The sequence below is a fragment of the Taeniopygia guttata genome, chromosome 15 (genome assembly GCF_048771995.1).
Source record: "Taeniopygia guttata chromosome 15, bTaeGut7.mat, whole genome shotgun sequence".
Lineage (NCBI taxonomy): Eukaryota > Metazoa > Chordata > Aves > Passeriformes > Estrildidae > Taeniopygia > Taeniopygia guttata.
Window position 1 is genome coordinate 10275223 of NC_133040.1, and position 22070 is coordinate 10297292.

General features: G+C 43.4%; 1 protein-coding gene across 1 annotated transcript in view; it reads left to right on the plus strand.

Moving 5' to 3' along the window:
- Positions 1–21573, plus strand: part of NAA25 (N-alpha-acetyltransferase 25, NatB auxiliary subunit) — a 26328-nt gene extending 4755 nt beyond the window's left edge. Inside the window, exons 4-24 of the mRNA XM_030285482.4 lie at positions 874–992; positions 2626–2700; positions 3533–3640; positions 4039–4117; positions 4564–4675; positions 5486–5575; positions 5887–6056; positions 6808–6920; positions 9009–9216; positions 9700–9786; positions 10632–10812; positions 11343–11442; positions 14937–15088; positions 15598–15723; positions 15958–16201; positions 16380–16503; positions 16871–16936; positions 17362–17459; positions 17680–17790; positions 18191–18337; positions 18470–21573. Of these exons, the coding sequence (XP_030141342.4) occupies positions 874–992; positions 2626–2700; positions 3533–3640; positions 4039–4117; positions 4564–4675; positions 5486–5575; positions 5887–6056; positions 6808–6920; positions 9009–9216; positions 9700–9786; positions 10632–10812; positions 11343–11442; positions 14937–15088; positions 15598–15723; positions 15958–16201; positions 16380–16503; positions 16871–16936; positions 17362–17459; positions 17680–17790; positions 18191–18337; positions 18470–18592 (2633 nt within the window). The 3' untranslated portion in view covers positions 18593–21573. The remainder of the gene's footprint in view (positions 1–873; positions 993–2625; positions 2701–3532; positions 3641–4038; positions 4118–4563; positions 4676–5485; positions 5576–5886; positions 6057–6807; positions 6921–9008; positions 9217–9699; positions 9787–10631; positions 10813–11342; positions 11443–14936; positions 15089–15597; positions 15724–15957; positions 16202–16379; positions 16504–16870; positions 16937–17361; positions 17460–17679; positions 17791–18190; positions 18338–18469) is intronic.
- The last annotated feature ends 497 nt before the right edge of the window (positions 21574–22070 follow it).

Genomic DNA, 22070 nt, shown 5'->3' on the forward strand with positions numbered 1-22070 from the left:
AGTTAAAGTATCATTTGCTGAGTAATACCAAAATTTTTTGTGTATTTTTGACTTTAGCATAAACCCCTGTGAATGACAAGAGCCTCTCTGTGATTGTTAACAATTTCCATTAAGATGAGCTTTGTAACTTTTAGGTCTGTAACTCGGGAACTGGTGGGTGTGAGGCAGTTCCACTTCTGGTCTTGCAAGAAAATTAATGCAATTAGATGTTTTCTACATCTGTGTCAGGGATGTATAAACTGTGTGAAACACAAATTACGTTTGCTTTTCTGTTTCTATTCTGAGCTACAATTGTTTGTGTAAGAAAAAAATACGGAAGGATGAAAATGTAAGAAAGTTTGCATTTTGTACTATCAGAAGTATTTTGTCATGATAGACCTGTTACTAAAAAGTATAGCGTGAAATAATTGTTTAGAGTTTTGATATAGGCAGTTGGGAGATAGCAGGATATGATTAATATGAGTAAACCTGTGATAAGAATAATTAATTTGCTATTAGGCTCTGAAAGTGTTTGTTTTGATACATGATTCACATGGAGCAGTCATTCTGCCAGCAGGAGAAACCTTCATTCAGTTTAATGCTCAAAAATAGAGAAAAACCTACTTTAAAAGTAGACCTAAAATTCTCCTGAGCAGTTCAGTTGCTGCTGTTGAACTCTATTTTGATTTAAGTCTATTTTGAGGTTTGTTTGGAGTTTTTTTAAGCACTTTCCTCCTTTTCCTGATGTTTGCAGTGCCTGGGGGACAGAGCAACATTTTTGGGGGTGATGAGTGCAATTAGTTGCTGTTCAGAGCATCCCTGGCGCTCTTTAGGGAGCTGTGCTTTAAAATATTCCCAAGTTGGTGTTAACTCTAGCATCTGGTTTTGGTTTAGCTGAGCTGGTGACTAAACTTTATGAGGCAGCTGTGAAGAAGGTCCCCAACAGTGAAGAGTATCACTCCCACCTCTTCATGGCCTATGCCAGGGTTGGAGAATACAAGAAAATGCAACAGGTATGACCAACAATTTGTGTTCTGGCTGGTTTAAAGTGTATTTTTCTCTGTCTTTTGCTCTCATTTTTGTGTTATGAGTAATCTACCAAAAAAGCTGAGCTGGGTTAATGCAGAAGTCAAACTCTTGGTTGGTTTTTACAGAGAGGTTTGAACCTCAGTTTTTGAAGGTGAGTTGTCTGAAGACAAACGTTTTGTTATCTTAAGGCTGTGTCTTTTACTGATCTGTGGTTTTGTAGTTAGAGTACAAAATAAAGGAATTCTGGAATAGGCACATCTAAGAAGAGTTTCTGATCCATGTTTTCACATTTGATTCTGCCCTCAGTTCTCTGTTAACTTTAGGAAGATAAATCCTCCCCGTGCTCTTTCTGAGCATCTGAAATACAACTTGTATTGATGTCATTCAGTGAAGAAAAACTAAAAAGCACTTGAAATATCCCCTCTCAGTTGGCAGCACAGTGTCACACTGGTTGATTTTGTTTTCATCCCTTTCATATGAGGTGCCTGGAGAATGCCTGTAAATGAAAAATGATTTTCAAGGCCTGCATGTTCACTCTTCTGTGTAAAAAAACACAGAGAGACAAGAAATAAGCGCTGAACTCCCTCTTGTTTCCGCTGTGACTTGAATTTTTGCACACGTTTAGCTTAAATAGCAAAAAAGGAGTTATGGTGTACCTGAAATGAGAAACCACACAATACAACCCAAACTTTCGATGTGATAGATCACAGTCATGAGTGGAGAAAATGCCACAGATAACAATAGTTAACATTTATGTGACTTTTTGCATGTCTCAAGTGACATAAAAATGTGGATCTCATTAAATTACCATTTTCAATATAAATTGAATCAAATCATCATAATCGGTATCATATTGTCAGAGTGGGAGGTTGGCCTGTGCTTTTGGATTTAGGGATGTGAAGAGTATGTGGATGGATAACTAATTAGGAATGAAAATAAACCCCAGTGTCCTGTGCCCTGGGATATTCCAGCTGAAGATCCTGGAAAATGCCAACTACAGTCAGGGAATTGGGACAAAAGTCCAGCTGTGGAGGTAGACTATTGTGTGTAGTTTCTTGAAATTAATTACAAATTTTTTAGGGGTAAAAGTCTTGTCCTTTGTTAGATACAGGCACTGTGAGGGAAATGTGGGAATAGCTGTTAATGTGTTAGGGAAAATCGTGAATTCTTTGGCTCTGCTTTGATTCAACCAAATTCTCTGCTCAACCTTTGCTCCCCCTGCTTTGTGCGTGGAGGTGACCCCGAATTTGGGGGTGTCAGTGGATGTGAAGTGAGTGTTGAAGGGCACTTGGTTCCTGCAGGCAGGCGTGGGTTTGCTGTGTCCTTCAGCCCTGGAGATATCCCCTCATTCCCAAAGAGCAAATCTGCTGCCTCCTGGAGTTCCCAGTTCCAGTTAGAGCTGTCGTCTGTGTAGGCAGTCAGTGCTTGCTGCTGTTCTTGTCAGACCTACACAAAGTCCTTGGAAACATTTCCACCCTCTGTTTTCCTCAGGGAAGAGCTCACGAGTGGGGAAAATCCTCCCATGTGCAAATCCCCTCCCATCATTGCTGCCCATCACGAGATCTGAGAAATAAATCTGTTTCAGGAATGATGAAATTTGTGTCTTTTGTTTTTCAGGCTGGAATGGCACTTTATAAGATTGTTCCCAAAAATCCATATTATTTTTGGTCCGTGATGAGCCTGATCATGCAGGTGTGTGCAATGTTGGGTTTGACTGGTTGGATTTGTTGTTTTTTTTTTACTGCAGTGCTGGTGCAGAAATGTTCTGAGGGAAAACATTATGATTTTGGGTAAAATGTGTGTTTGAGCTGTTTCTGTGTGATGCTGGGAGAAAGACTGAGCCCTCCTTATCAGCATTATTGTTGTTGTCCAAAAACGCTGAGGTGTTTTTATAATCCAATTTAACTGTTGCCTTACCACCTTTATACAACTTGAATTATTCTCTCATCTGCACTGATATCCACCTGTCCTTTGGCAGAGATGATGAATAAATCCTCAGCTAGCTGCAGAATCTCAGTCAGAATTGTTCCTTTCTAACGAGGTTATAAAAGCTCTTGGAGGGAATAAATGAGAGCTCTGGAATTAGCAGCAAGTCTGCAGGAATAGACACAGATCAGCTGTGCTGCTGCTGGTTGAGGCAGCACATTTGGGCACTAAAAATCAGACATAAAATCAAACAAAAATAAGCTTGGAGGGTTTCAATCACATCCTCTAAAATCCTGTGCCGTGTAAAATGCAAAAATGTTCTGGCTCCATGTTTTTACCAGCAGGTTTGTGTGCTCAGTGATGCAGGGCTCTGGTTGATCTGATCAAAAATGAGCTCTTTCTGTGCAGCAGCAATTTTATTGCTGCCATTTCCCAGAGCAGTTGCACTCTCAGGTCACAGATGGCAGCTCCAAACAGGTGGCTGGGGGGGATTGGAACACCTGGGTTGGTTTTTTTCACTCCTTTAAAGTGAAAAGAGCAGTGGGAAGGACATCACAGAAAGTTGCTGAGCTGTTACAATAATCCATCTCTTCCTCAGTCTATCTCAGCACAGGATGAAAACCTCTCCAAAACGATGTTTTTGCCACTTGCTGAAAGAATGGTGGAAAAAATGGTGAAAGAGGACAAGATTGAAGCTGAGGCTGAAGTAAGGCTTGGTTTGAGCTTTGTTGAGACAAGGAATGCACTGTTAAGAGAACTTGATTACCTTGGAAAACTTAAAATAATCAAAAATGTTTTGGAATTAAATGTGAATTGTAGGGGACAGAAGGAAAACCAAAAGCAGGGGGTTAGGAGGGCCTCAGAGTCCTATAGCTGAGGCAATTTTTGGTGTTTGGTTTGACTGATGACGTGCTTTGCTCTCTGGGAGGCCCCAAGAAAAACCTGAGAACTAAGAATGGAAAAAAAAAGATCTAAATTTGAGTATTGCACCCTTTGGGATGCTAAAGATAGCTTTGCAGGCCTGGTATCCCCTATTTTCTCTGTTGGCACACCTGGATATGATCTTCCTAGCAAATTTCATTACAGTTTAATTTTTCTTTTAAGGTGGAACTGTACTACATGATCCTGGAACGTTTGGAGAAGTACAAGGAAGCCTTAGATGTTGTGAGGGGAAAACTTGGAGGTAATTTATTCTTTAATAAATCAGAGTTGTGTGGAGAATACAGAACTTCAGACTTGTCCACTGCTTCAAAAAAAAAAAAAAATTTAGGAAGCATGACTTAGCACCAGTTTTAACCTCAGTGTAAACTGTGGAGGTATTTGGGCAACCTGGTTTTACCTACTTTGTTTATGGTATTTAAATACTACTCAGGGCTGAGCTTTGCAGTGGTAAATTGAGATCATATTCTTTGTTGCAGCTGCCATCTTCAAACTTGAAGTGTCTTCAATATCTGCATTTTAGTGGAGTTTAACTGAGGATTAAAATGCACTTGGAATTGGGATGTGGAGGTTTCCATGGGAAATATTTCTGAGAGCTGCTGCTGTGTTAGACCTGGTGGTTTGGTGCTGGGCTGGAGGAAGAAGGTTTAAGCAGGGATGAGCTGAGCTTTCCATGTGTTTTTGCTGCAGAGAAGCTGACGAGTGAGCTGCAGAGCCGGGAGAACAAGTGCATGGCCATGTACAAGAAGCTGCACAGGTGGCCCGAGTGCAATGCGCTGGCCAGGAGGCTGCTGCTCAAAAAGTGAGAGAGGATTCCTGCAGTCCTGCAAAAAAGATGGAACAAAAACCCCTGCTTGTTTGGGAATGGCCTTGTTTGGTGGCTTTTGTGGTTAAAATAGTAGAATATTGGGAAGCTTTTCCAAAGATTGCACTCCAAAGCCAGGTGAAGGTGACAGGAAGAGTCAGGGTCGGGACTGGAGTTGCTGCTTTTTTCAGGCAGAATTTGGCAACACATTAATGCAATAAAAGGTTGTTTACCTCCTTATTTCTAAGTTCTTTGCTGATTGGCTGGCTCTGGCTTTGCATTTCTCATCCTGTCCATGATTTACATTAAATTTTCTACATCTAAATTTCTCCCATTTGGCCAGACTTCATCGTGGGAAAGGCATGTAGTGCTTGGAGCAGATGCATCAGGAGACAGAACATTTCAGTGTGATCAAATCTGTCTCAGAACTGTCAGGAGAGATGTGGTGTGTGCTTTTGAATTTAGCTGTGCTCTCATATCTAAGTTGAATGCAGAAGAGGAACTGCTACCTTCGTGTTTTGTGGGGATGTTGCTGAGCTCTGACTCATAGGAGGAGAGTTCATAGCTTGCCTCAATTTTGAATTGAAATGTTTTTGCTTAATATGTTGCCAGAAATTCAGTATTATGGTGTTCCTAAGATTTGAGACCTTTTCAAGAGGAAACAATTTTATGATTACAATTGGGGTTTTTTTCTGTAATATAATTATGTGTTATTCCTTAATTCAGCTTTATCAAGAAACGTAGTTTTAGCTGTTAATTGTTTTGGCAATTCCCTAAATTTTGTCCTGTGCCTGATTTTTGTTTCAGCTCAGATGATTGGCAGTTTTATATAACTTACTTTGATTCAGTGTTTCAACTCATCGATGAATCCTGGACACCTCCAGCAGAGGAAGAGCAGTAAGTAGAGAATTTTGCTGTGGATTTGTTTTCCCTTTGTGCTTTAGCAAATTGTTTGGGTTCATGTATTCAATATTAGAGTGAGTTCTTGATGTCAGAGCCCAAATGGTGTCTTTTCCCTGCTTTGTTTGGTGTTTTATCTGGAGGCTGGCAATAGTTCATGGAAGTAGTTTGTACATTATAGAGGTCTTCCAGCTCATGTTTTCTGTGGTGACTGAGTTGCAGAATCCATCGTTTCCCTGTCTGGGAGTGTGCTGAGCGTGGGTTATCAGTGGAACCTCTCCAAGAACCTTTTGTCTGTGTGGTTGCAGCTCTCTGGAGGGGGAGGTGCACTGCTCCATCGAGCAGGCTGTGCATTTCATCGAGGAGAGGATAACAGAGGAGTCCAAGAGCTCCCGGCCGCTCCGGGGACCGTACTTGGCCAAGCTGGAGCTGATCAGGCGCCTGCGGCACAGGGGCTGCAATGATGAGTACAAACTGGGTAAGAGCCCCTCCTGGGGAGGAATTCATCTCTGGACAGAGGGAGACAGAGCACAAACTTTCTGCTAAATCACTGTGTTAAATACAGATTTCATTAGGAAGAGATAACCTGTTGTTCTGTATGTAAGGAATTCTAAAAGCATTGGAAGGTGAACTTTGAAGAAAGGCAGGTATTTCCAGACTACTCCAGGGCTTGGAAAAGCCAGCAGGGAGGTTTGCAAAAGGACCTCAGGGATTTAGGAGCATCCAGTCACTGACACTGTATTCCTAGTGGAAAGTCTTCCTGTTAGTGCTGGAATCTTCGTGTGGGTTTTGATTTAAGTTTTTATGGCAACAAGGCCAGGTTTTGCTTTTTAAAAACCTGCATCACAAAATGGTATTTAGGGAATCAATGAAAGGGAATGTGATGAGAGCAACATCTGTGCTATTTCCTAATTCCGGGGTTTTTTTCCATCCCAAAAGAAGCCATAGTGAGATAAGTGGAGGCTGCGTGTGCTTCCCTGGGTTGCTGAGCTATTATCTGCTAAAGGAGCTTGAATGAAGCTCTTGGGCTTTTTTTAATGTGTCCTTGGTTACCAGAGACTTTGAAGCTCTGTTAAAATCTGCAGTGGTGCAGCTCTCTGCTTTCTAAATTGCTCTGTAATCTTGAAGGGAGGAAAAAAACAAAGAATGAACCAAGACTTCTCATAGTGATTTTACAGATTTCACTTCTACTAGAGGATGTTAAAAAGATGACCTGGCCTTTTTCCTAGGTGATCCAGAAGAACTAATGTTCCAGTACTTCAAAAAATTTGGGGATAAGCCCTGCTGTTTTACTGATCTCAAAGTGTTTGTGGATCTCCTTCCACCCAGTCAGTACACAAAGGTAAGGAAATATCAAGAAGTCGTGGCAGGAACTGCAGTGGTTGTTTGCACTCTGGTCCCTTTATCTTAAAATACCCATGGATTATATTCAAAGACTGGAAACATCAAATTTTTACTTTCTGCTTGAAATTCAGAGAGCTCTTTGTGCTGTAGAAGATATCATGAACATCTGAACACTTGAGAAGTTTCATTCTGAGGATTTTTACTGGAGATTTAAATCTAAGTTTGATCCTGCAGGGTCTCAGCTCTGGTATTCCTTTGGCATTTTTATCCCCATTTTTCAAGGTGTCAGGGTGCTTTGAGCTCAAAGTTTCTGTTTAATGGGAAGAAGCTGCCCCCTCATCCCATGCAGGGATGTCACAGATGTTTTTCTTGGCTCTGGCAGTGCCAAAGAAGGGACACATTTACCCCAATCCAGGGGTCATGGAGGCACTCATGGCAGTTTTTTCCAGAATCTCTTTCTGGAAGAGTTTCTCTGAAAAGCCCATTTGTGCAGAGTCATGAGCAGCCAGGAGTGACTTCAGCAGCTGGGAATTCTGTCACTCACCCCAGTGTTTGTCTGAGCCATTGTGTCCAGGGATCAGCACTGGGGAGGGCAGAGAATCTGGGATCAGCCAGAGCCTGGGGATAAAATGCTGGTAAACAAAGTGTAGGTAGCAAGGTTCTCTTGCTTTATTAAAGTATTTTTTGGCTCCTAATGCAAACTGTTCCCACAGCCCCACTGCTGATGGGAGTGGTGGCTCTGGCAGGGATGGCTGTTGCTGGTGTTTTATGTTTAAAGGTGTGTTTTTAGCCCACTGGCTGGAAATGTGGCCAACAGGATATTGAACTCCTAGTCTTGGAAATGGTGATTCCATTGTAAGGGAACCCTGAAGTACTGAACAGGTTTCATCCTAACTTTCCAGGGAACAGATTCAAAACCAAGAGTGGAAGAATTATATTTAATAATAGTTCAGACTTCAGTTCTGTTACAGTGCTTGTAAAACCATGACTCTGGCTTTAAAATTCTCTGTCTGGCTTTAAAACTGCTGCTGATTTACTGAATATATTCTGGAATATATATTGTGTCAAACTGATGTATTAGGTGGTTTTCTGGTTGTCCCTGAGGCAGCATCTACAGCAGTTTAGCTTGGTCAAGGACACAAGGAACTGAGGAGGTTTTGTGGTGCTGAGGTGCTGATGAGTTTTGACATGAGACTTCCACCTCAGTAGCTGAGGTTGTAATCTTGCTGAGCCACTGACATGCGAGATAGTCCAGAAATAATGGTCAGGACACCAACCTTGACTTCCTAGAGGTGTAAATTGGACAGTGGAGTCAGTGATGTGCTTGACCTTGCTCAGCATGGCAGTTTCAAACTGAAAAAATCTGTCAACATAGCATTCATCAAATTCTTTGGGAAAACTGGAATTGGTGTGTGTTGTACTTGGTGCTGCTCCTGAGCTTTTTGCCTCAGGCTTGCATTTGATGCAGTTATTCTGTGTCAATACCAAATGCAGTAAAATCAAATTCATTGGCTTTCACTCAGGCTTCAGTTTGCAGACAATGTTGTGTTTTAGAGCAAGAAGCTGCTGCCCAAACCTGTGTGTTGTGAGGAGTCTTTTGTCTCCCATTAAAACTAAACAATGAGAAGCTGCATTTCTTACAGCTTAATTCCAAAAAGAAGTCATTAGTCAGAGTTGATGACCTCACTGACTACTGCGTGTTACTTCAGAGCTGAGGGAAATGTAACAATGCAAAACCATTATTGCCTGGAAGTATGCTGAGAGGCCTGTCAGTAACTAATTATTTTAATTGCATCTCCTATTACCACAAGTGTTAACAGATGCTTGAACTCCCTGGTGTATCAATGAATTGGAAACCTGCCTCTTGATTTTTCTTCCCTCTATCTGTTTCACAAAACTTAATAAAGCCTCAAGCAACCAAAAAAAGATATTGAACAGCTCAAAAAAAAAATCTCAAAGGCTGCTCTTGAACCACAGACATCACCATGGATGTTACCACCTTACCTTTTTTTGGTTTGATTGGAGGGAGGAAATGCTGCTTCCCCACCTCTTGGTGCAGCCTTTGCCACCGGGGTTTCTCTTGCAGTTCATCCGGCAGCTGCTGGACGTGATCCCGCTGGCAGCGGCGGCCGAGAACGAGGTGGCTCTGCCAGGTGACATCAAGGCCCTGCAGCAGCACCTGTGTGTGGTGCAGCTCTCCAGGCTGCTGGGGATCTACCACGCCATGGAGAAGAAGCAGAAGCTGGCAGTGGTGCGGGAGCTGATGCTGAGATACCGCCACGGGTTGGAGTTTGGTGAGGAAAATCTGTAATGCTGATAAAACTTGGCTTTCTCCTTTCTGATTCTACTCTTTACCTTCCCTGAATTGTGGTTCCTTTTTTTTTTCTTTTCAGCCATGTATTTAAAGATGAATAAGGTTTTCCAGGGTAGTTCAGATAGTCTGTTTGTGCTTTGCAGGATTGCTTGTGCTTTTAAGCAAAGCCAGGTTTTCTCACTGGAGTGCATGGGACACATTTGTGGTCGGGAGTTATTAATTCATAAATCTTGCAGCTGTGGGAGTCAGTTCTTCTTCCAGCAGATGTCAATGTTTGAAGTGCCCCAAAGGCCACTCAGTAATGTGTGAAGTTGTTTGGATTTTAAGACAATTCTGATTCTAAACATTAAAATGTGGTGTTCTCTCTGATTGTGGTGCCACTCAATAACCCTGACTTGACAGTGAGATCAGCTGATTCCTGTTAGGAATTAAAGGGTTCAAACTGTTTTTTGTCTCTTTTTAGGGAAATCTTGTTTGAAAACTGAATTGCAGTTTTCAGATTATTACTGCCTGCTTGCAGTTCACCTGCTGCTTGATCTGTGGCTGGAAGGTACGTTCCCAAAATTGTGCCTTGCTCCAATATCTCTGTGGGAGGCTGGGAAAGGGAGACTCTGTCCCTGTGGCCAGTGAATGCCTGGCATGGCTTGTTAGGCCTGGAGCTTTCTGGGGTTTTTTTGGGAGTTTTTTTTTTTGCAATATTAGGTATTTCAGGAGTCTCTCTGATAAGCTGGTGTTTGCCCTGAATCTCACTGACCTCTATAAACAGGTTTAATTTTTCTGATTAATTCCTTTCTTCTCTCCATTTGCCTGAGTTCTGCTGACAACTCCTTTCTGGTACCAGAAATGTTTTGAGAGCGTTTCTTTCTCTTCCTGACATACTTTGGCTTTTGGATCCCTTGTTTCTAGACTTGCTGGGACTTGTTCCCTAAATTAAATTTGCCTGTACTCCACCCCTGCTCCTTGTTAGTCTCTTAATCCCACAGTGTCCAGTGCTGGGTGTCCACGTGTATAATCCTGCCCCTTCCATGTAGTTATTTGTTACATCCTTGTCTTTCCCAAGGAAGATTTAGTCTTTAACCTGACTAAATCCATGGTCAGGTTTCTGGCAGAAAGGTGGATGTGGGCTCTTGAATTCCTGACTCTTTTGCAGTGTGCAAGCTGGAATTCCTAAACAGGATTCATCAGAGAGGGTCGCTTTCCCAGCAGTGAGCTCTGTGCATATGTGAGCTAGATATTCCCTGGGAGGGATTATTCCCCCAGCATCCCCTCAGGGAGCAGCTGCAGTGCTGGAGCAGTGTTATTTGGGCACACTGAAATCCCTGTGTAAGGCGGGCAGAGGGAATTGTGCCAGCGCCTGTCCCTGCTCACACCTGCCTGTGCTGTGTCTGTCACCAGGTGAAGAGGCAGCTGTGTGGCAGTGCCTGACTCTCTTGGAGGAGGGGCTGTCTCACAGTCCCTCCAATGCTCAGTTTAAGCTGCTGCTCATCCGGATCTACTGCAGGCTCGGCGCCTTCGAGCCCGTCTCGGAGCTCTACTCCAGCCTGGACGCCAAGCACATCCAGCACGACACCATCGGGTGGGTGGTACATACTGAGAATAATCACTCCTGCTGGCCCCATCCTGACAGCTGCAGCATCCTCTGCCACCCAGAGCTCAGCAGCACGTTGTCACATTTTCACGTGTGCAAAAGTGTGCTGGGGTTTTTGGGTGGCATGTCCACTGCATGTTCCCCCTTTTCTGTAGGGTATCTTTCCTGTGTGATTTTGAGCTGTGTTGGATTTTTTAGAGTATTAATTAATCTGAAGGAAATTGGTGAAATGGCTGGCTGGCTGCTAGTCGGAGCTTGGTGTTCCAGCTTGGGAACACCAGTGAAAGCCAACACACCCTGGTGTGATCGGGGGTCTCTCACTGAGCAGCTCTTACTCCCTTAAGGTGAAGAAAGAACTCCAAGCCCTCACATGGTGCTTTTAAAAAATTGACAGTTCATTCCACTAAAAGCCTGAACTTGCCCATGAATGCTGGTAATGCTGTTAAATGTCCAGATGTCTCCTGTGCAGCTGCTGGCCAGGGCAGTGGCTGACGTTTGCCTCGTGCTGTTTGTTGCAGTTATCTCCTGACACGCTACGCCGGCTCCCTGGGCCACTACGCTGCTGCTTCCCAATCCTGCAACTTTGCACTCAGGTTTTTCCACTCCAACCAGAAAGATGTAAGTTGAAAGAAACCCCCTCCATGACCTTGTAACACAGCAAAGTGTCTTTGAGAAGCTTTAGAGAAGCCCCGTGCAAGGCTTGTTCAAATGTAGCCTTTAAAACGTAACAAAGACCAGTAGTAGGTGCAGCTTTGTAGTAAAGGTTGTCTCAACTTGCATTTCCTACTACAAGGATTTGTGAGTTCCTGTTACATGAGATTTTGCTTCAGCTTCCTTTCTGTTAAAGCCAGTTTTAATGCTCCTCATAAAACAGGTATGATTGCTTTTAAATTAAGGCTTGTGATTTTACGCAATAATTGAGTGGAATGTGATGTGGAAATAAGTGCTGGTGTCATAAATTTGGCATTTTGGAAAGTTTCACAGCAGCCAGTGATGATGGTCAGGATGGGGATGGCACATGATGAATCCTTTATGTTACAGTCACTGGAGCTGTGTGTTTTCAGTGGATGGTGAGGGATGCACTTCACTTTAACGGGACTATCCCATTCTGAGGAATGGGAATATATCCTGTGTATTTGTATTTTACACCCTGGGCACTGTTGAGAGGTAGGTGAAGAAGATTATTTTTTACTTTCTGAGAAACAAAGGTGCAATCCAGTTTTAAATCTGCCAGTTGGCTCCAGAGGCTCTGGGGGTCACATGATTTGCTTTCCCACTGTGCCAGCAATAGATAAAAACACAGGAATTGTCTGTACTGAGCAATAAAGAGTCTCACACAGAAATCACTCAGAAGCAGCAGCCCAGGTGGTTCCTGTGTACAGGATTCCCATTGCCATTTCCCTGTGCCCGGGGTGCTGGTGCCCAGTTCCTGTGATCTGTGTCTGACACAGAAGTTTTCCTGAGGGATGCACATGGATTGTTCAATGGGATGGGAGCTCACTCTGCTCTACATCCCTCAGTTGCTAATTTTTTTCCTACTTGATAAGAAGCTTTAGATTCCTGGGAGTGAAGCCCTGGAGCCAGGTGCCTTTTTTTTTGAAAAACATCCCTGGAAGCAACTGTCTGAATGAAACCCACGACTGCTGGGTGCCAGGTGGAAAAGTGAAATGAAAAAACTTCTGGATGTGATTCATCTGCTTGGGAACGCTGTGCTGTAAAGCATCAAGAAATCATCTTTCTGTGGAAAACAGTCTGAAGTAATTGAGGTGTGGTTCCCTTGGGAGCAAGTTTTTCTCTGTGACGTGGATGATGGAGGTGCTTGTGGCAGAGAAGAGTGGGATGTCTCCAGTGGCTCAGTGTCTGTACATGGATGGTGATGGCTGCATTCCAGGTGCTGTTGGCAGGAAAACACAACTAGTGTTCCAGAAATCCCAAAAAGGTGTTGCCTTGCTGCTACACCTTCAAATGTTGGGATTTCAAGAGGCCAGCAGTGTTGCAGCAGGAGGACAGAATTTCTCATGTGACAAGATAAGGATGGAGACTGGAACCACTCACATCATACCTTGGAGATGGTGTTGCAGCCAAAGGACCACAAGCTGATGTTGCTCTCAGGTCTCCAAATCTCTCCTGCTCTGGATACTTCCAGTGGTTGTCTCCTTAAGATCCTTTTGATGGGAAGTACCTCAGAAGCTGTTCTTGCAACCAGGAATTGCAGGAGGTGGAGGCTCAGTTCAGGCTGCTGTTCCCTGGGGATGGTGGTATGACAAGAGTGGGGATGAAGAAGGATTCCTTGCCATAAAACGTCACAAGGTCAGGATCTGCTCCCAGGTTCTGTGCTGCTGTGGTTCTGCTGGAGCTGCCCCTTTATGCTTAGGGTGCTTGGAGCAGCTCCTACTCAAGCCCTGCAAGCACATCTGCAGTATTAAAAGGAGTCTATCCTTTAAAAGTTCAATTTTTACAGATTTCTGGTGCTGCCTGCTCTTCCCTAGGTTGATGCTGAGATAGCTGGAATGTCACAGCACAGAGCTGTGTGTGGGACTCTGCCTGGAGCAGGAAGTGTGGGATGTAAACGAAGTCTGGCATAAAAATAGAGCTCCTGAATCAGACTTCTTGCTTTGGATAAATCTGTTCTCCTGACTTGCTGAACTTCCCAGCCTGACGTGAATCCTGTGTCAGAGTGATTCCATGAGTAACAGCCATGTAGGATGCTGTGCAATCCTGCCACTATTCCTGCTCTGGGAGAGGATGCCAAGGACAGGGAGGAGAGAGAAGGCAGCATTGCTATATTTGGCCAAAACTAAAAAGGCAACTTTATCCTCCTTGAGATGGTCCTCCTTTCAGCTATGCAGAATCACCAGTAATCTCTAATTTTCTTGTGTCCATCCATCTTTAATCTCTCCAGATACTGCAGGCAAACCACTCCAACATGTCCTGGGGGGATTTAAAAACCACGTGGATGCAGTTGAATTAGAGCCCATAGCCCAGTCCCTGACAGTCACCTCTGCAAGGCTGTTGATCAGAGGGTATGTTGTTGAATATCTGGCATACTTTTTCATTCAGTGCAAATAACCAAATTACTTAGGGGGGGAAAAAATAAAGACAGCTGCCTAGAGGCTATTTCTTGGTTTGGAGGGGAAAAAAGGGAGTTTTGGATCTCTGAGTGTTGCCTTCTGGTCTCTCAGAGACTTCCAGACTGGTTGAGCCTGTTAAGACCATATAGAATTCAGTTAAGCAGAAGCCTTTTTTTGTGCCTTTCATCTTTAGTGAGGTTCGTAAGCTTGTTCAGAATAAAGTAGTTGATTTGCCAGAATTTCTCAGTTGTGGAATAATTCTGGTGCAAAAATTCAGCTATCACTCATGGCTGGGAGTAGAAATAGTTCACTCTGTGTCTACAGTTAAACATTTTCATGAAAACACTGCTTGTCTCGGGCTCCTTCATCATAAAAATCTCTTTTTTTGGAGATTGCTTGGACTGAAGTGAAATACTGGCTGCCTGCCTTGTATTGCTGCATTTCATCAGAGAGAAAGCAAAATATCCCATGGACCTTGAAAGTTTCCTTTGGTGTTTTTGTTGTACCCGCTGTGTGATACTATATTTAAAACTCTAATAAAAAAGAGAAACAAAAAACGTGTGAGTAATTTTTTTTTTTTTTTAAATCTGTGTTGTGGTGGTATGTGATGCATATCCAAGTCAGTTCCAGGAAATCTGGGCTATTTCTTTTGCCTGGAATTATTTCTCACAATGAAATTATGATTGAATGATTTGAATCACGCATCTAAAAGGAAAAGGAAGGAAAAAAAGCTTTCCAAAGCATCTCTTCCCTGTGAAGTATTTTTGTTTGTGGTGACAACAGCGTGATGTTTAGTGTTGGTTTGGTTGTTAAACCTCACTGCCCATGGAGCATCTGGGCATTCCTGATTTAAAGCAGCAAAACTGCTTGGGTGACTTGGAGAAGCAGAAGCTCAAACTCCTCCCAGGGACTGAGGATCTGCCAGGTCCTGCACCTCTGGGCTGATAAAAACCACAGAAACACAGTCCCTTGGCAGTGACCTTGTTGGCTGTTCCTAATTTGGGAAGTCACTAAGGAGAGCTGGCGTGTGTTGTGTTGCAGACCTCAGAATACATCATCCAGGCCTACAAGTACGGGGCGTTCGAGAAGATCCCGGAGTTCATCGCGTTCAGGAACAGGCTGAACTCTTCCCTTCACTTCGCGCAGGTTCGCACCGAGCGGATGTTGTTGGACCTCTTACTTGAAGCAAATATGTGAGTACAGCTCCTGGCATGGGAAAACTGGGAGAGGCACAAGAGGGGCCTTTGGGGAATTGCACCTGCAGAAACCTCAGAGCTGCAGCTCTGCTCCTAAAGCTTCATTCTGCTTTTAATGGTCTTGGGTTGGACTGAGGAGGTTTAAAAAAATTCCTTTGTGGAAAGGGTTGTCAAGTGTTGGAATGGGCTGCCCAGGGAAGCAGTGGAGTCACCATGCCTGGAAGTGTTCAGAAAATACGTGGAAGGGCACTGAGGCCATGGTTTAATGGTGACCATGGTGTCAGTGTTGCATTGGTGGTTGGACTTGGTGATCTTGAAGCACTTTTCCAACTTTGGGGATTCTATGATTCTGACTTGCTGTCCCTTCACATCCTTGTCAGTGCGTTGTGTCGCATTCCTGACAGAGGGAAGAGCTGAGCAGTGCACAGAATGTGGTCTGTTAGTGAGCTGCTTTCCCTTTGCAGTGATCAGATGTTTGATTTAGTGCTGCGTGTTCTTACCTACAGATCAATCAGTTTAGAAGAAAGTGTAAAGTCCATGAGTCTGAGCCCAGAGGAGGATGACATTCCATGGAAAGATCTGCGTGACAACAGAGACCTGACAGTCTTGTTTAGCTGGGATCCAAAAGACAGGTGAGTAGAAATACTCTGAACTCACACATAGCAAAGAAATTCCTTCCCATTTTTCAGTGTTCCTTGGGCTGGCTGATTTAAGCACCATCCACTACATCTGGCAGTGCTGCCCTTTTAGATACTGATTTTTCAGAATTTCTGACCACTCCTTCCTCATCATACAGAACTGGGGAGCTTTGGGTAGGCTTTTGTGCCTGGAGCATGTGCCTGAAGAGCTTTGGTGCCTTTCTGCAGGGACATTTCTGAGGAACATCGGAAGCTGTCCCTGGAGGAGGAAACGCTGTGGTTGCGAATCCGGTCTTTAACGTTGAGGCTGGTGAGCGGACTCCCAACTCTTGGTCACACCATCCAACCAAAGAACTCTGAAAAGACTGCAGAGAACGGTGTCTCATCCAAGATTGACACCATCCGAGCCCTGCTGCAGCAGCTGGAAGCAGCAGTGGATTCAGGGAAGAAGTTTCTAGAACAAAAAATCCAGGTACCAGTAAGGCAAAAGCTCTCCCCAAATGTTGACTGTGAATGCATCGTGCAGGCTGCGGAGTGCATTTAACTGCCCCTGGGTTTGTGGTGTGTGACTGACTGGGAGATGTGCCAGGCACTGGGTGGGATGAGGGAAAGCTGCAACACCTTTATCTTTTTCTTTGCTTCTTGCCTAGTATCCTGTCCTTGGCCCTCCTCCTACCCGAATGGCTGGCTTCTTCAGCAATGGCAGCTGTCAGTGCCAGACTAGCTTGTTTTATCTTGTTAGTGATATTTATGAACTAGATACCAATGGCTTAGGTAAGTGTTTGGGGCAGGGGTTTGACCACATTGCCATGGTGTGTGGTGGGAGGGAGCCACATGTCTCTGTTTAGTCTGAAAACTGCTGGGCGTTGGAGGATGTGGACTCAAAACTGTTACTTGTGTGTTAATTTTCTGTCTGAAACTAAATTATCTGAGAGCCAGTGCCTTCATTTAGTGTTTTATGCAAGTCTTCATTTTTCTGCAGTATATGGTGCTGTAATACTGGCTCCTCTTTGAAAGCAGTTACTTTTGAGAGCTGACACTAAATAGCATTTAAATGCCTCTTGAGTTTCTGGAAGCAGAAAATAACAGAAGTTTGTAGCTTATCATGTTTTTATTTCTTTTTTTTTTTTTTTTTTTCCAGAAGATTCAGCAGAAATCCAGGAAAGAATAGGGAATAGTTTCAAGTCTTTAGTAGAACGACTGACAGGTAAATGGTAACTCAAGAACAGACACTGAGGCAGAGCTTCCTGGCTGTCTGAGGATGGCTGTGGAGTGTCTGCAGGGATGGGCTGTGGTGATGCAGACCCTGTGAAAGCTTGAGAACAAGGCTGGGATTGCCCTTGGCTTGTGTGCTGAAGCTGCTGCATGCTCAGAACGTGCTGTGCCCTTCAGTGCATTTATCTCCCAGCCTGGGCAGCTTCTCTTCCAGGTTCTTGGGTCAGGGGGGCTCATCAAGGGTGTGGAAATGTTTGTAATGAGCCAGAACTCAACGGAGATGGAGAGGACTCATTATCTCAGTGGTCAGTGCCCTGACAGTTCTGCACCCTACACTCAGATACCTGGTGTACAGAAAATGCACATTTGTAATTATCTCCTTCATCCTCAAATCAGGTTTTTCTTTTTCCTTTTCAGACTTGTTCAATAAATGTAAAGGTGATTTGATTGAAGTCAGAGATGGCACCTTGAAAACTCATCCAAACCTTTTAGAAAACTTAGTCTTCTTTGTTGAGGTATTTTTTTTTTTCCTTTGGAAACTAGAAATTTGGGAGTGCTGCGGGGTAGAAATATTGGGACTGAAACACAGTGGAAGTTTGATCTCAGGCAAGAGAACTTGTGAGGAATTTTGCTGCATGTTTTAATCAGCAATGCTGAGTTTTACCTGGAGCGCTTAAATGAATTGAGAAGTCTCCTGTAAATGCAACTTAGAACATATTTTTACCTTTCTTCCAGACGATCTCCATTGCCCTGTGGGTATCAAGTTACTGTGACAGTGTCCTCCGACCTTTTAAATCCAACCTGCAAAAAAAGAAGAAGAAAAAAAAAGAAAGCAGTGTAGCAATGGTACAAAAAATGTTTCTTTCTCTCTTCCCCCACCCCTAATCAAGGCTTATTTATTCTGAAAGAAAAGTCAGGATAGATAACATGAACTGGTTTTCATAAACCTGTGGAGGTTGATTGGGTAATGGTTACTTGGGGCTAATTTTTACTGTTTAAAATCAGTGACATGTCATATCTGTGACATCATGTGACAGTTTTTTAATGAGAAATACTGTTTAGAGTGTCATTGACCTTCCTGCCTGGAATGTACCACAGTAAGCTTGTTAGCTGGGAGTGTTTATTTGGGTAGCTAAATTACAGCTTAGCACTGGGGGAAGAAGAGAGTTATATATTACAAAGCGAGTTATATAAAATGGACATTAGTATGTGGTTATAAATTCAAGACCTGTGTTTGTTTTTGTAGCCACCTGTATTTACCCATTTCCTGGATTATGTAACTGAACTCCAGACATTAACTTCCAATGTAATAGATCATATCAAAGGGCTTGAAATCATTCTGACTGCACTAAAACTTGAAGAGCTGTCTCTCAAGGACACTCTGCTTTTACAGGTAAGAGATTCCCTGTGCAAACACTGTGGTCCTCAGGAATTTCCTTTTGGTGTTTGAGGTGTTGGAGGACGTTTAAAAGGGGGATTTAAACAGTTGCTGTGGAGTTAGTGATTTCTCTTTTGCGCTTTGCAGGAAGAAAAAAAGTTTACAAAGACTGTGCAAGGGAAGGTCCAGAGCAGTTACCATCACTCAGTTCAGGAAATTGGAGAGCTGCTGAAAAAGAGACTTGATACCATTAAAAAACTAAAGATTTGAGCAATGCATCACTGGCAGACTCCACAGGGGAGTGACACCAGAGTCCCAGACAGAAGCAACATCTACTCTACCATCACTTAAATCCAGAACTTCCTCATAATGCATGAAGGACTTAAAATCATGAAACAATTTTTTTAGGTATTACAGATGTATTGAGCTGATTTAAATTATTGTACATAAAAGAAGCAGGGACCCTTCCTGGGGTTTGACCACTTTTTATACATGTTCATAAGCATATTGCAACAGGAGAAAAGTCACTTTCTTCCCTTCTGATCTCTAGAACCACCTGGAGATGGTCTTTAGAAGCAGCAATAGCAATCCAGTGTAAAGCATCTATCTCCAAGGATATTTTCATCACCATACAGTGTTCATAATTTTTGTATGGTCCTTGCCTTAGAAATGCAGGAATTGTAGATGTCCACTTTCAGCCACCTCTGATGAACTGAGCCTGGCTTGGAGCTGCCTGTTTTGTCTGCAAACCACCTGGTCCTGCTGACAGAATTCCATGTGTTGGTCCATCAGGGAGAGGTGAGGCCTCCGTGGTGAGCTGGGAATCATCCAGAGTTGGGGCAGGAACCTCAAGGAGAGAGCGGGAGGGAGGAAGTGTCTGTGCACAACTCGGAAAACTGCAAATGTGATAAGGAGCAAACTTCAGAGAGAAAGAGGGAGAGGGAGATGGGAATGGGTGTTTCAGCAAAAAAAAAAAAGACAAAACGAGAGACCTTGTAAATAATGGCTGCAGTGGAGTGTGACACTGCGCTGGTATCATGTCAGTTCAATGTCAAACAGCAATGTCATGACTTTTAAAAAGTGTATTTAGATTACTGAAACTTTAAGACTTCAATATTTTAATAGAAATTGAATCCTATTGGCTTTGGTTTTAAGTTGGCAGAGGTAACTTTCGCTTCCGCTGTGGTCTGAGGCTGAGATCCTTTTTGTACCTGTCTGCTTGCTTTTTGCAGTTGAACTTTGATTATCCAAGCACTGGTTCATGAAACTTTCTGTTAGAAAGTATGACCATATCATCTGCTCCCACAGAATCTGCACGTCTGTTGGGTTTTTTCATGTTCAAAGAGCAATGCAGCCTGAAATTGATAGGCAAAAAAAAAAAAAAGTTCATGTACCTGCAATACAAGAGACAGGTCAGACCCAACAGATTCCTCATCTCCTGGTTTAGAGCCACGGGTATCCAAGTCTAGATTTAAAGCTTGAAGAGAGCTTGACTGCCTTTGTCATCTCTTCTGTTTTGTTAGTAATGCTAGAGTGTTGATGAGAGTATTTTTTTAATAAATCCCCTGTATTAAAAAAAAAAAAAAGTCCTATAGCTGCTCTTGCTGGATTTAGTTTGGCTTTGCCCCATCCTGAAAGGGAAAGAAAGGAATGTCTGCAGGTTGTCAAATTGTAAAGGATGTCCTGATGGTTGAATCACAATGTCTGGTAAGTGCTCTGGGTTGGAGGAGTACCAAAATATGTTAAGTCTGTTTTATAGTAACACTTCTACTGAAAAAAAAAAAAAAAGAAAAGAAAAAGAAACCAAACAGAACTGTCATGTTGTGTAGAAATATAATTTTTGAAAGGAGGGTGTGCTCCTTAAATTAAAGCAAGGCTGGTGACTGAAGGTGATGCTGTCAGGTATGTAGGGTGAGTGAAAACCACCCCTGTGCTGGGGTGGGGCAGTTCAGAACAGCCCTGAGCCAGAAACAGGCACTGCCCTTCTCAGTCAGGGGGCACAGTGGCACTGCTGCTGTCCTTGTCCTCTCCCTCTAATTCCAGAGGGCTTTGCACAAACACAGCAAAGGTGACACAGGGGACAGACCCAGGGCTGAGCCATGCTGGAGTTTCCTTCCACTGCTGCTACACCAGGTTGAACTCAGTCGTATCAATAAGCAATGGTGACAATGTAAGTGAGGTTTAAGATTAAGAGAACCAAGCATTTAAAATCCTCCTGTGTGCCTGAAAGCAGAAGCTGGGTTAAAAAAAAGGTTTCCTGCATCCCTTGAAAGCAGAACTGAAACTGTGGGGGGAACTGATGTCATCTGAGGCAGGGGCTGGGACAGGATGGAACCAAGACTCGCTCACTTCCAGCACAGGGGAATTCTGACTGTTCTCAGTGCCAGCTGCTGTTCTCTCACCACTTCCAGCCACTGGGAATGACAACCTTGTCAAACACAGAACTTCTGGGCTACTCAGTGGTTTCTAAAAGCAGAGGCCGTCTCTTCCCAAGCTGTAGTTTCTCTAGGAGGAAACAGTGTACAAAAATTACTCCGTACTGACTGACTGGGGGCTTGGTTGAGGGAGAATTTCTCTCCCCCTATAAATTGTGTACAGTTAAATATATTATATATTTCTTACAAAAGAACATTTCCCCTCCAGAATATGTCCCACACAGACCTGGTAAGAAATTCAAGCTACAACCCATTGCTGCTGTTCCCCTTTTTTCCACCCTTAGGATTTGTTTTTGTTTGTTTCGGATTTTCTTTGGGTGAAGAATTGAAAAACATACCTAGAAGAAGCTACCAAGACTACTGTTTACAGACTGAAAAATTACTGCTTTTATACTACTGGGATCATGAGCCACGATCCTTTTACAGATTTCCTCAACTCCTTTTGGCTTAAAATCAATGTCTGATGTAGATAAAGGTTGGAAATCTCCTACCCTGCTTTGTCTACACACAGGACAAACTGTACAATGCTTGTTTGTGTTGTCCATCATTTTTGTACTTTTTAACTGTTCAAAAATTGCATTTATATTTTGCAATCCTTGATAATCATTACTTTATTTTAACGGCTAGTAAACTTAGGGATTTTTTTGTTGTATTTGCAGCCTTATCTGAACTTTCTCTTCCTTGATTATTGTTAATTTATGACTGTAGGAGATATGTACGCCTCAGCCTTCTACGGACTTAAGTGACACAGCTGCAACTGAACTGCTTTAAACTGGATGGGTTTATAATTTATATAAAAGTCAGTTTCGTTACAAATCAGTATTGGTGCCTCATTTTTCTGCCTGGATGGTCTGGATGTAAGCTCCATGGTGAAGCCAGATTATGCTGGTGCAGGACAAGCAGACCCTGCAAAGAGGAAGGATGGAAAAAGAGGGAAAATGCTCATTGTTTTCCAGCTGGGGATTAGGTGCAGAATGATGTCTGTTGGGGGAGGGAGTGTGGATGGCTCAGTGCTTTTACTTGATGAGCTGACAGTCTGTATTTCTGCAGTGCTTGCTTGCTTTTCATCCACTCTTTCCGTGATAAGGACACGTTGTGTACAAGTGCGGACTGGTAGTGCATGAAATCTCCCCTGGCAGCGCAAAAACCTCTGCTTGAAAGGGCTGTGCCAGTGCCCACCTGGATCCAAACATACACCCCACGGCTTTTCTCCCTGCTGCCCCACACGGCCCGATCCTGCCTCCCGCCCTTGCGCTGCCTTCAGCTGCTCTGGAATTGCTGCTGGCAGCCGCTCTCTTGTCCTTATTTCACTG